General features: G+C 53.3%; 1 protein-coding gene across 1 annotated transcript in view; it reads left to right on the forward strand.

The window, feature by feature from the left end:
- The window catches only part of ITGA11 (integrin subunit alpha 11), a 44,806-nt gene that overhangs the window by 23,146 nt on the left and 7,959 nt on the right, over positions 1 to 13,701 (forward strand). Inside the window, exons 9-20 of the mRNA XM_054642081.2 lie at positions 81 to 246; positions 1,190 to 1,260; positions 1,715 to 1,859; positions 3,457 to 3,605; positions 4,557 to 4,697; positions 5,492 to 5,695; positions 6,385 to 6,515; positions 7,031 to 7,197; positions 9,029 to 9,165; positions 10,061 to 10,171; positions 10,552 to 10,637; positions 11,583 to 11,784. Coding sequence (XP_054498056.2) covers positions 81 to 246; positions 1,190 to 1,260; positions 1,715 to 1,859; positions 3,457 to 3,605; positions 4,557 to 4,697; positions 5,492 to 5,695; positions 6,385 to 6,515; positions 7,031 to 7,197; positions 9,029 to 9,165; positions 10,061 to 10,171; positions 10,552 to 10,637; positions 11,583 to 11,784 — 1,710 coding nt within the window. The remainder of the gene's footprint in view (positions 1 to 80; positions 247 to 1,189; positions 1,261 to 1,714; positions 1,860 to 3,456; positions 3,606 to 4,556; positions 4,698 to 5,491; positions 5,696 to 6,384; positions 6,516 to 7,030; positions 7,198 to 9,028; positions 9,166 to 10,060; positions 10,172 to 10,551; positions 10,638 to 11,582; positions 11,785 to 13,701) is intronic.

Raw genomic sequence — 13,701 nt, forward strand, 5'->3', positions numbered from 1 at the left:
ATGAGCTGCAAGATCCCTCCCAGCCCAAACCACCCGGGAATTCTAATTCCATGGAAGTCTCGCGTTTTGTTCCCAACCAGGTCTTGGGTTATTACAACAGGAGAGGAATCAACCCCGAGGCCTTTCTGAACGAGATCAAATTCATCGCCAGCGACCCCGATGACAAACACTTCTTCAACGTCACTGACGAGGCGGCCCTCAAGGACATCGTGGATGCCCTGGGAGAAAGGATTTTCAGCCTGGAAGGTGAGGGATGCTCCTCCCTGGCACCTCCCAGGGCTGGGAATGTGCTGCTGATCCCTTTTTCCCCCGAATGTGGACGCGGCTTCCGCAATATCGGAGCCTAAAATCCTGCTTGGAGCATCTTCAGATTTGAGGAAATGTCTTTATTTGGAGCTGTTGCTTCCCTCAGATATCAGGAGCAGAGATCCCTTTTCCAAAGGACACACCTCGTTCCAGCCAGAGGAATTCCGGTGGCTTTGATTTTTCCTTTTTATAGAAAACCTTGGAGATTTGGTATGGGGGGAATTTGGGAGTCGGTGTCTCCCTCATCCATCAAATTCCAGGGTTGTAAACAGGAAAACCCACACACAGGAGCTTCCTGGGGTGCCAGACATCAGGAGATTATGGGAATAATGCTGAGATTTCGGGTTTTATTGGCTGAAATTAAATATCAGGAAATATTTCTGTCTTAAATGTCAGCTCTTGTGAAAACTTTGTCGCTCTCCCAAACTAAATTTATCCAAATTTCAGAGGAAAATGCAGCCTGGAATGAACAATTGGAACAGAAGACGGAGGGCCCGCACTGGGAACGAAACATCTTGAATTTGGGGGATTTTGGCTCAAACCAGCTCACAAACTCCCCACAAGTTTCCCAGTTTCCTCTGTCCAGCCTGGCGCTTCCCTGTGGAAGTTGCCCTGGATGAGGAATTCCCCCAGTCACGAAGCAAAAACCTCCAAATCCCCAGTTTTGGGTGATCTTGCAGCTCTGCAAGGGGAGAACCTGCACCCCAGCAGAGCTCCCAGACCTCCTAACAGCACGAGGCTGTGGAATTGGAGGATTTAGGGAGAAATGGGATCATCAGGAGGATGTGGAGCTGCTGGAGCAATTCCAGAGGAGGCCACGGAGCTGTTCCAGGAAAGCAAAAATCTCCATTAAACACAAATTCCCTTTTCTTTTTTGTTTAAGGAACCAACAAGAACGAGATCTCCTTTGGACTGGAAATGTCCCAGACTGGATTTTCATCCCACGTTGTGGAAGTAAGAGAGGAAATACAGGAATTTTTTTTTTTTTTTTTGCTCCTGCCTTGTCCTGTTTATCACCCCCTGCTCCCAGGTGGGAGATTGGGATTTGGGACAAATTATTTTAATTACAGAGTTAAATCACTAAGATGAGGATAAGGAAAGGCTGCTGGATTATCCCATGGGAAAGGGAGGTGTTGGGAGACCCCAGCATCCCTCAGGATCTGCAGCAGATCCTCCTGATGCTATGACCTCTTGGGAAGGACGTGCTGGGGTGTCCATGGAAAAAGCTCTTGGGAATTTCCTGGGGAGAAAAAGCACATTGGAAAAACAGGAATAGGGTGGAAATGTCATTCCAGCAGTTTTGAAACCCTCCAGCATTCCAGGTGTTTTCGGTCTGTGTGGGATCAGAGGGGTGGAATCGCCTCCACTTGGGAAGAATTCCCACCAAAGCACTCCTGTGTTCCCACAGGACGGGATCCTGCTGGGAGCAGTGGGAGCCTACGACTGGAACGGAGCCGTCCTGAAGGAGACCAGCAGCGGGAAGGTGATCCCTCTGCGGGAATCCTACCTGCAGGAATTCCCAGAGGAGCTGAAGAACCACGGCGCCTATTTAGGTGGGAAAGCTGAACGAGGCTGTGCAGCCGCAGGCAGGGGGAACTGGGGATTTTTATCCTTGAAAAAGAGGAAGCACAGGGTATTCCCCATGGGAGAGCTGTGGGATGCAGCACAGGAGCATCCTCACCTGGGAAGAGCCCGGCTCCGACCCCGGAGCGGGGCACAAATGGGATTTGAATGCAGGAGCAGCCGAGCCGGCGGGCGATCCGCAGCTTTTCTTGGAGTGCTTTCAAAGCGCTGATGGAATTTCATGCCTAGGCAGGAAATACCTGCTGGGTTAATCCATTCCATGTGCAGCCACTGGAGCTCTGGAATAAAAATATCGGCCTGGATTGAGAAATGCAGCCTCTCCTCGGAGATGGGGCTGTCCCGTGGCGGGGAGGGAGGTGGGATTCTGTGGGATTCTGTGGGATCAGCACCTCAAGGCTCTTCCCTGGGAATCCATGGGGTGACAGCAGAGTGTCCCTGAGCTGGGATGGCTGTGGGTGTCCCATGGGAATCCCTGTGGGAGCTCAGCTGGGCTCTCTTTAGCGCTGCCTGGAGTGAGAAATCCGGGAATATTGAGGAATGCTGGTGTATCCTGCTGAGGAGCAGCCTGGGGGGCTCAGGGCTGGTGGTTGGTTTAGGAATGCCCCCTCCAGGAGGGGCATTTTTAGGGACCCCAGGTAAGGCTGGCGAGCAGGGAAAAGGGTCCAAAATCCCTGAAGATACTCAAAATTTAACTGGATTTGATTCCAGGGAATGTGATTCAGTTTCATGGTTGGCCAGACTTTGAGTTCCATAGAATTCTGGAATGCTTTGGGCTGGAAAGGAACTTAAAGCTCATCCCACTCCACCTTCCCCTATCCCAGGTTTCTCCATGCCCCATCCAGCCTGGGATTGGAACATTCCAGGGATGGGGCAGCCACAGCTTCTCTGGGCACCCTGTTCCACTTCTAAGGATTTCATTGGAATTTAAACCTGAGCCTGAAGGTTCAGGAACCTTAACTTGGGGTTGAAAATTGGGATTTGGCAGCCCCAGCTTTATATTCCTACAAAATCCCATCTGCAGCCTTGGAAGTGCCGCAGCCCAGGGGGTGATCCCAGTAGGAAAAAGGGATTGTTAGGGGTCACTGGCTTAGGCAGGGTTATTTCCATCAGGAGGAATGGTTTTGATGGATTCATGGCTTTTCTTGGACTGGGAATGTTGACATCAAGCACCAGGAGAGCTTTTCCTGCCTGGTGTTCCTGGAGCAGCGGGAGCTGCAACTTCCCAACACTCAGCACCTCGCGAGTGTCTGTCCAACTTGATGTGAGCCATGAAATAAAACACCCAGAAATCCGGGAATTGCAGGAATTGGACTGACCTTCGATTAAGGAAAGATTTGCACAGGGAGTGGGAATCAGGCAGTGCCAAATCTCGGCCATGGCAGCACCGGAGCGGGCGGCTCGGGGGCACTGGGGTCCATCTGGGTGATTTCACCTTTGCAAAAATCCAGGTTTTTTAAGCTTCCCTTTTTGGGAAGGGGCCAGAGCTGTGTCAGCAGCTGGGGGCTAATGGAAAGCAGGCCCCGTGAGCAGGCAGGGAATTCTCGCTCCGCGTCCGTCCCTTTCCAGGTTACACCGTCTCCTCCGTCGTCTCCACCAAGCACGAGCGCATCTACGTGGCGGGAGCGCCGCGGTTCAACCACACGGGCAAGGTCATCCTGTTCACCATGCACAGCAACAGGAACCTCACCATCCACCAGGCCCTCAAGGGAGAGCAGGTAATTCCAGCCAGGAATGCTGTGCTGGTTTTCCCCCCCGGAAAAAATCAACCCTCTCCCTTGATTTTTCCCGAGTTGGAGCAGCTCGGCAGCGCTGCGCAGCCACGGATGTGACAGTGCCCTGGTTTGGAAGGGCAGGTGTCTGCTAAGGAGGGCAGGAGCCTCCCTTGAAATGGAAAATGTAAACCCACTCCCTTTGAATTACTGTGATTTTGAAATTAAGGGGCTCTCAGGCAAAGATATGGGAGTAGGAATAACAGTTCTTTACTAGGAAAATTAAAAATACAAATGCAATAGTACAAAAAAGAAAACAAACCACTGCCAGAGTCAGCCCATGCCCTGTCCCCTGTGTGTCAGGGGGTGGCACAGCCCCATCCCATGGGGGCTCAGCCCTCCTGCAGTGCCAGCTGTGGCTCTGCTGGAGCAGGGATCCTGCACAAGGGGGGAGTTTTCCTCTGCAGCTCCAGGGCTGCTGCAGATGGGCCTGGGCTCCCTCTGGCCATGCAGGGCAGCAGAAGCTGCTCCTCTGGCAATGCACTGGGCAAAGGCTGCTGTGCTGCTCCAAAATTCAGGTATCATCCAGGTAGGAATGCTTGGCTCCTCCCCCTGGGCGGAGCATCTCCCCATGGGATGATGGAATTGGATCAGCCATGCAGGGACACTCACTGGCCATGGACAGCAGATAATTAACAATTAATGGCCCATGAACAGCAGAGATCTCCTGGAGGGAGGATTGGCTGTGGAAGAGATGAAGAAAACTGCCCCATGAACAGAGATAACTGCCCCAGCTCTGACAGATGGGGATAGAATCCACCCTCCCATTTCCAGCCCAAGACAGCCACTTGTGTCAGCATCCACAGCGTGGCTGTGGCAGGGCTGGGATGTCCCTGTGGATCCCTGTGGATCCAGGGGGACGGTGGCACCATTCCCACCCCGTCCCGTCTCCCCCAGATCGGCTCCTACTACGGCAGCGAGATCAATTCCCTGGACGTGAACGGCGACGGCGTCACCGACGTGCTGCTGGTGGGAGCGCCCATGTTCTTCAGCGAGGGCAGGGAGAGGGGCAAGGTCTACGTGTACGCGCTGCACGGGGTGAGTGGGGACCTCGTGGGGACACGGCTGGCACAGCTGGGTGCTCTCATGGCAGCTGTGCCCTGGTGGGGTCCCGAGGGAGGGGCAGAATGGGATCCTCGCCACATGGGAATGTGGGTGTCCCTCTGGAGAAACCATCTCCAGCCACACAGCGTCCTCCAAACCTGCTCCTGCCAGGGAGAGCCCAGAGCCCCTTCCTGAGCCTAAAGGTGCTTCCCTGTGGAAGTTGCTTCCCTGGAGGAGGAATTCCCCCCAGTTGGAATTGTGAAGCAAAATAAAACCCGCCTGGAGCATGGAATCCCTACACCCAAAGCACTTTATTATTTATGTAGTAATAATAATAATAATAATAATAATAATAATAATAATAATAATAATAATAATAGTTGTTATTACTGTTACTGTTATCATTATCATTATCGTTATTGTTATTATTAATGAAATTTGTATTTATTATAGCATTTATTATGAGTATGGGATGTTTATTATTATGGAATTTGTATTTGTTATGGAATGTATTATTAATATGGAATTATTATTATTATTATTACTACTACTACTACTACTGAATTATTTATTTAGGGTACAAAGCAGATGTGGGGCTGGCTCAGGGGGGGCTCAGGGCTCCTCATTCCCCAGGGATGTGCTCCAAAATCCCCCATCCCTGGGAATGCTCCCACCTCCTTCCTTGGACAATCCCTTCCACATCACCTCGCTGTTCCCCTGAGGGTGTCTCCTCTTCCCAGCCGTGCTGCTGACGCTTTGGGAATTGTCTTCCTTCTTTTCCTTGGCAGAACCTCTTCGTTCCCAGCGGAGCCCTGGTGGACCTCCAGAGTTACCAGAATTCCCGTTTCGGCTCCTGCATCGCCGCCGTTCCCGACCTCAACCAGGACTCCTACAACGACCTGGTGGTCGGGGCCCCTCTGGAGGACGAGCACCAAGGAGCCATTTACGTTTTCCTGGGATTCCAGGAGACCGTCCTGAAGAAGTACAAGCAGGTGGGGCTTCCCCGTGCTTGGTTTTCCTCACTTTTCGTGGGAATAAATATAATTTGTCCCGGTTTTAAGGACAAATCCGCACCTGAGATTTAATTGTTAATTATTTCGCACAGATATTCCCTCTCTTGAGGCATCCAAGACAAAACCTTGGAATTCAATCACTGGAACAGCAGTGGTGGAGTCCCCATCTCTGCTGGGATTTAAGATGTGTGGATGTGGCACTTGGGGACATTTTGTGGTGGCCTTGGCAGCACCAGGGGATGTTTGGACTCCACAGTCTTGGGTGGCTTTTCCAACCTGAATTGTTCCATGGAATAGTGGAGAAAAAGGCTTGAAATTAGAGGCAATGTTTAGCAATCATTGCAAGGGACGGCTATAGATTAATTAATTAAAAAAGATTTTATTTTTTTATTTTATTTTTTATTTATTTATTTATTACACTTTTGATATATGTTAAATACGCAGGGTAAAGCCAGTAGCAACCTTGGATGGTGTCTCCAAAGAGAAATTGCTCTCGAAGCAAATGCTTTCTCTTTTTCCGAAGAGAAACTCCCTGGAAAACCATGTTTAGCATGATTCTCTTGGAACGGGGGATTTTCAGCGGCGAGGCAGAGCCAGCCTGGCAAACCCTTGGCAGGCAGGGATGCTCCTGCTGGAATCCAGCCTGGATTGCTCCCATTCCTTTCCAGCGGATCGCGGCCGCCGACCTCGCTCCAGGCCTGATGTATTTTGGATGCAGCATCCACGGGCAGCTGGATCTGAACGAGGACGGGCTCGTGGACCTGGCCGTGGGCTCGCTGGGGAACGCCGTGGTGCTGTGGTGAGCCAGGGATCCTTGGTGCCCTCTCCCAGTCTCCTCTGCCCAAATCACGACACATTTTTTCCAGGAAAAACCGGTCTGAGAACAATCCGAGCCATCTTTCCTGAATAACCACCCCCTGTCCAACAGGGCTGTGGGATCTCAATACCCTCAGGCCCTAAAAAGATGCCAGAGTTGGTTCTCCATTGAGTTTCATCCATAGTTCTCCAGAAGTTCCGAATTAATGTGTGGGGATTTGCCCAGGCTCCTTCTGCTCTGATTTAATTAGAGCAATATTTTCAAATATTAATTAATTAATGTTTGGAGAGTCCCTTGAAGCTGTTGGGACGGAGGGTGGCTGTGCCCACCCGAGATGGGTCACCCTGGGCTCTGCTTGCAGAGCACCTTCGCTCTTCCCAACCTTCTGCAAAAAGGAGGGAAGAGGAGTGAAAAAGGCAAACCTGGAGCCTGTGGGAGACTCCAGGATGTCCCATCCCGAGCCAGAGCCCATCCCATGTCCTCTCCCCACCCCTCAGGTCCCGCAGCGTGGTCCAGATCAACGCCAGCCTCCGCTTTGAGCCCCCCAAGATCAACATCTTCACCAAGGACTGCAAGCGCAATGGGAAGGAGGCCACCTGCATGAGGGCCTTCGTCTGCTTCACTGCCCTCTTCCTCTCCACTCACTTCCAGACTGCCAGCGTGGGTAAGGATCCCAATTCCTGCCTTGCTCAGGTCTCCAGCCCCATGGAAAACCCAGCTTTTGGGATGGAAACTGTGATGGTGTTCGCAGGGGTCTTAGGATGAGGGAAGGGAGGAGGATCTGACTCCGTGTTTCAGAAGGCTTGATTTATTATTTTATGATATATATTATATTAAAACTATACTAAAAGAACGGAAGAAAGGATTTCATCAGAAGGCCAGCTAAGAATAGAAAAAGAATGAATAAGAAAGGCTTGTGACTGACTGAGAGTCCGGACAGCTGGGCTGTGATTGGCCATTAATTAGAAACAACCACACGAGACCAATCCCAGATGCACCTGTTGCATTCCACAGCAGCAGATAACCATGGTTTACATTTTGTTCCTGAGGCCTCTCAGCTTCTCAGGAGAAAAAATCCTAAGGAAAGGATTTTTCATGAAATGTGTCTGTGACAGGAAACCCCCCAGGAGCCTGGAGGAGCTCACGTGTCCGCTTGCCACTTTGGTGTCACTCATGTTTGTCCCTGTCCCGGCTGAGTCTCCAGGTTCTGGTGGTGGCTCTGCCAAAGAAACACCCCCAGGATAAATCCCACCTCATCCCTCACCTACTCCCTGGGCTGAGCTCTCCCGGGCTTTGCCTTTCCACGCTCCAAGTGACGGGAATGTCCCCGCAGTGGGACAGGAGGGGACGAGCCCGGCCCGCATTCCGCAGGGCTCCTCCATCCCTCCTGCCTCCCGCAGCAGCAGCGGGACACATCTGCTGGCCAGATGTGCATTTTCCACAACATCCCAGGGAATCTGGAGCTGGCCAGCCCTCCCATTCAACCCTTGGATGGAGCCGTGACCCCGAGTGATCCCCGGTGGATTCCCGGGAGTCAGCGGAGCAGGGAAGCGATAGCGGCTCGGCCCCTGTGAGCCAGCAGCAAACACCGTCCAAGGAAAATCAGGATCCAAAGCCAAGGAAAAACTCCCATTGCCCAGAGCAAGAGCTTTGTTTTGTGCTGTCAAATCCAGCATTTTTCTCCCTGCTGCTGTCCCTGTGGGATAAAATCTGAGTGGGATTTCCTTATTTATTTGGTTTTACCTTTATTTCCCCTGGAAATAAAGAGTCACCCACTGGATGAGCCCCTCTGCTCTGGAGCCAGGCTGGGAGAGCTGAGGGTGTCCAGCCAGGAAAAGAGAATCCAGAGAAACCTAAGAGCCCCTTCCAGGGCCTAAAGGAGCTCCAGGAGAACTGGAGAGGGACAAGGGATGGAGAGACAGGACACAGGGAATGGCTTTAGGCTGAAAGAGGGACAGATGGGAAATTGGGAAGGAATTGTTCCCTGTCAGGGTGGGGAGGGGCTGGGATAGAATTCCCAGAGCAGCTGTGGCTGCCCCTGAAATGTCCCAGGCCAGGCTGAACAGGACTTGAAGCACCCTGGGACAGTGGAAGGTGTCCCTGCCATGGCAGGGGCTGCAGTGAGATGAGATTTAAGGTCCCCTCCCAAACCATTCTGAGATTCTGTGGTTCTCTGAAATCCCTGCTTGGTTGGGAATTTCCAGTTGTTTTCCAACAGTAGTGCAGGAACCAAAGGATCTCCATAAATCAGGGGTGAGCTCCAATTCCTCCAGACCAGCACGGGAACACTTGAGAGGCAAACAATTCCACGCCTGCACAGATTTTACACAGGGGCCTTGCAATAATTCATTCCCAAAACCCCTCACTTGGCGAGGGGAAGCTTTTCCCAGAACTGCCAGGGATTTCCCTCAGCAGGGAATGGGCACTGGGGCCACTCTTTGCCCAGGGTTTGGGGCGTGTGGCCCCCAAGGGCTGAGCTGGGCCTGTCCTTGCAGGGCTCAGGTACAACACGACCATCGACGAGCGCCGCTACTCGCCCCGGGCACACCTGGACGACGGCAGGGCGGCACCGCGGGCGCTGGTGCTGCCGGCCGGGCAGGAGCTCTGCCACACCCTGCCCTTCCACGTCCTGGTGAGTGTGGAGCGGGAGATGCTCTCTCCAGCATTCCTCAGTGGGAAGGAGCCTCATCCCGCTGGATTCGTCCCGCTGGATTCCTCCCCGCCGGTTTGATGTGGTCGGGGACGGAGCTGCCAGCGCGTGGCAGCTGCCGGGTCCCCAAGCAGTGACATCAGCTTCCACGTGCTCCGTTCCACCAGCCCTGTCCTCGGGGAGGGTGTGTGCTCCTCATCCCGGGGTCAGGCTGCTTCTCCTGCTCCAAAATCAGGGATGCTCGTTGTTTTTCCATAGGGAATGGAGCATCCCCGTGCCAGTCCCTGGTGGTGTCCCCCTGTGTCCCAGCAGGGTCCCACCCCAGGGTGCAGAGCTGGAGGATCCCTCACTCGCAGGGAACAGCTGATGCACAAACCTGGCCAAACCCAAACATTCCCAGGGAATGAGGAGAATCTCGTGGAAGCCAGGCAGGCCTGAGCTGCCAGACTGGCCCAGCCCCAAGCCCCGGCTGAACTGCCGTGAACTTTTGGGAAATCAGAGGCTGGAGATGGAGCTGGAGCTTGTGATTTAGCCCAAAAAACATCTCCCTTCAGAGAGCATCCCTCTGCACTGTGGGGCAGGCATGGGGGGAGCTCCCAGGGGCTTCCAGAGGGCAGGGCTAGGTGGGATATTGGAAAGGAATTCCTGGCTGGGATGGAATTCCCAGAGGAGCTGTGGCCGCCGCTGGATGCCTGGAAGCATCCAAGGCCAGGGTGGACGGGGCTCGGAGCAGCCTTGGAGATGGGATCTGGTTTCTGTTACATCCCAGCCCTGGGCTGGGGCTGCAGGACAGATGTGTGACCCTTGGGGACACCCTGAGGGACTGCCCCAGCCCAAGCAGCCCCGGGCTCCTCTCAGAGTTCTCCCTGTGCCCCAGGACTCGGCAGATTACGTGAAGCCGGTGACGTTCTCCATCGACTACGAGCTGGAGCACCCCGAGCACGGCCCCATGCTGGACGACGGGTGGCCCACCTCCCTCAGGGTCTCTGTAGGTAGCACCTGTCACCTCCCTGGTGACACCTCCCAGATGACACCTCCCCGGTTCCTCCCACCTCCCAAAGTAGCACCTCCCAGGTGTCACCTCCCAAAGTGCCACCTCCCAAATGCCACCTCCCAAGTGCTGCCTCCCCGATGCCACCTCCCCAGTTCCACCTCCCAAAGTGTCACCTCCCCAAGTGCTGCCTCCCAAAGTTCTACCTCCGAGGTGCCACATCCCAGGTGTCACCTCCCAAAATGCCACATCCCCGGTGCCGCCTCCCCAGGTGCCGCCTTCCCAAGTGCCACCTCCCAAAGTTCCACCTGCCAGGGCACCAGGGCAGATTTATCCCCGGGAGAATCATCACCGAGCTGCTCTCCTTGTCCCCCCAGGTCCCCTTCTGGAATGGCTGCAATGAGGATGAGCACTGTGTCCCCGATCTGGTGCTGGATGCCAGGAGTGACATTCCCAGTGCCATGTGAGTAGGTGACCCAGAGCACCCTCCAAGAGTGTCACCAGCACGGGGAGGCTCCAAAAATCCAGCCCCAGCCTGCGTTCTGTAAATTCTGACATCACTGGTCCTTCATCCCGCATCACCACAAGGTTCATCCGAGCCCTCCATGAGGTGCTCCTTGGCACTTCCGAGCCTCTCCCTGCTCCCTGCCTGTGGTTTTTCAGGGAATCCACAAACCAGCGAATATTTGGTGCCATGGTGATAAGTTCTAGGGATACAAATCAGGAAATACCAGGGAATAACTGCAAGGCTGGCATTACCCACCTGGCAATTACGGGCTTGACTCATGGAAATAATTCCACACTGCAGCTCCGTGGTTACAGAGCTATTAAAGGTTATCCCTGCATCCACAGGAGGCCCCAGAGCTGCTTCGAGGGCTGGAGCCCCTCTGGAGCCAGGCTGGGAGAGCTGGGAATGTTCACCTGGAGAAAGGAAGGATCCAGGGAGAGCTCAGAGCCCCTTACAGGGCCTGAAGGGGCCCCAGGAGAGCTGGAGAGGGGCTGGGGACAAGGGATGGAGAGACAGGACACAGGGAATGGCTTTAAGCTGAAAGAGGGATCAATGGGATATTGGGAAGGGATTGCTCCCTGTGAGGGTGGGGAGGGGCTGGGATAGAATTCCCAGAGCAGCTGTGGCTGTCCCTGGATCCCTGGAAGTGTCCAAGGCCAGGCTGGACATTGGAGCTTGGAGCCACCTTTGCTATTGGCATGGGATCTGTTTTTTCCCTACATCCCAGCTGTCCCGAGCATTCCCAATAATGTTTGAGGAAAGCATCGCACCATCGGCCAAAAATCCCCAAATTGTGTACGATGGGAAGCATCCCTAATTCCTCTTTCAGCACAGCAGGACAGAGGGGGGAGAGCAGGGATTTCCACGGTCGTAAAATCCCGGGAATGCCCCGTTTTGCAGGGAATTCTGCCGGAGGGCGCTGCGCCGGGGCGACTGCTCGGCCTTCAGCCTCTCCTTCGACGCCTCCGTCTTCATAATCGAGAGCAGCAGGAGGAGGGTGGCCGTGGAAGCCACGCTGGAAAACCGCGGGGAAAATGCCTACAGCACCACCCTCAACATCTCCTTCTCCAGGAACCTCCAGCTGGCCAGCCTGATCCCCAAGGTGAGCTCCCGGGGCAGAGCCAGGCTTTTCCAGAGGTGCTGCTAATCCCAGCCGGAGGAGAAAGCCGCAGCCTAAAGCAGAGCCCAAACCTGTCTCCATCCCTCGTAAATCAGAGCTGTTTATGGGCTCCGTTTCTAAGCACTTCCAGCTCTTTATTTTGGAAATACAAAAAGGTTTTGAGTTTTAAGAGCCTGAGCGAAGGTCAAACACAGAGGAAATTATTTCCCTCTATTTTTCTCCTGCAGTTGTTTAAAAATACTCCCTGCACATGGCCAAGTTCCCGTCAGGAATGAGTTTTTGCAGCTGAGAAATAACTCCTGGAAGTAGGAGCTGATCATGGGAATGTGGCCGCAGCTCAGCACCGAGCCGGGCGATGCCACCTCTCCATGGCTTTGCCTGGATGGTCCCCGAGTGCCCCAAAAATTTCACTGCCCCACTCACTCAATCTTGGTGCGACTCCTCCCTGCTCCCAGCGAGGTTTGGGAATGTGCTGATGCTGCTGAGCCTTCCCTCACCCCCCCATGACTTCATCCTCACCCACAGACCCCATCTCCTTTGTTTTTCTCCGAGCCGTGCCAAAGGAAAATTGTGGGGCTTGCTGCCCACAAAATAAGAAAAATGCATTTTTTTGAGATTATTCCAAACAAAGTGAGGGGAGCAGGGAAAATCCCCGGGATGGTGGAGTACAGGAAGCAGCACCAGGCAGCAGTGGCTGTAGGGAATATTTGCAGCTGGTCATGGAGGAGTCATGGATAACAGGCTCCTGGCTGTCCCTCCTTACCAAGGAGCATCCAGGGGGGATGGATATCTGTGTCTTATAAATAAAAAGTGGCTGTTGCCCCAAAAAGTCCACAATTTCAGCAGATGAGTGGGAGGAACTTCCAGGCTGTTGCTGGGTAGGACTTCTCCGGTGGCAGCAGCTCAAAGTGACCCCTTGTGGGATAAAAGCTGGAATAGCTCATCCTCTCATGGTGAGGATGGACACCTGCCTACAAGCAGGCTACAACACCTGGAAGGGTGGAGGACACAGAGCAGGGTTGGTGGCCCATCCCACCCAGCCCTGCAATGGGCAGGAGCTTCTCCAGCCTGGCTGGAGAGTTGGAAGTTCCAGCAGCAGGAATGTCAGTGTTGAGAGGAGGCAATTCCAGCTTGGCTGGTGGCCATGCAGGGTAACATCTCACGTTGTCTCTTAGTGCTTCCCAACCACTCCTCATTGCAGAAAAATCAGGAATGCCAGGAATAATCAGGTTCATTCATTCACCACAGCTAAATCCATTCACTGCTGTAATTAAACTCATAAAGAGGATTTAAATCAGAAAACTGGGAGTTGCTTCCTAGAGATGCTCCTTTCCAGGAACATCAACAAACGCATGGGAAGAATTCCCAGCTCCAGCGAGCAGGCTGGGCTGGATGATTGGCTGGTTGCTTGCATGGTCCCTTGGTTGGATTTTGGTTGGTGGCTGGTTGGTTGGTGGTTGCATCTTTCCTTCATTCATTAATTTCTTAGCCAGTGGTTGGCCGGGTTTTGGTCGGGTTTTGGTCATTGGTTGGTTGCTGTTTTGTTGGGGTTTGGTCATTCATTGGTTGGGTTTTGGTCATTGGCTGGTTGCTGTTTTGTTGGGTTTTGGTCATTCATTGGTTGGGTTTTGGTCATTGGCTGGTTGCTGTTTTGTTGGGTTTTGGTCATTCATTGGTTGGGTTTTGGTTGTTGGCTGGCTGTTGGTTGGTTTTTGGTTGATTGGTTGGTCATTGGTTCTTGTCATCGGTTGGTTGGGTTTTGGTTGTTGATTATCAGTGGGTTGGTCATTGGTTGGTTGGATTTTGGTCGGTTGGTCATTGGTTGATTGTCCATTGGTTGGCCTTTGGTTGGCCACTGGTTGGCCATTATTTGGTCGGCCACTGGCTGGCCACTGGTTG

The sequence above is a fragment of the Agelaius phoeniceus genome, chromosome 13 (genome assembly GCF_051311805.1).
Source record: "Agelaius phoeniceus isolate bAgePho1 chromosome 13, bAgePho1.hap1, whole genome shotgun sequence".
In the NCBI taxonomy this organism is placed as follows: Eukaryota; Metazoa; Chordata; class Aves; order Passeriformes; family Icteridae; genus Agelaius; species Agelaius phoeniceus.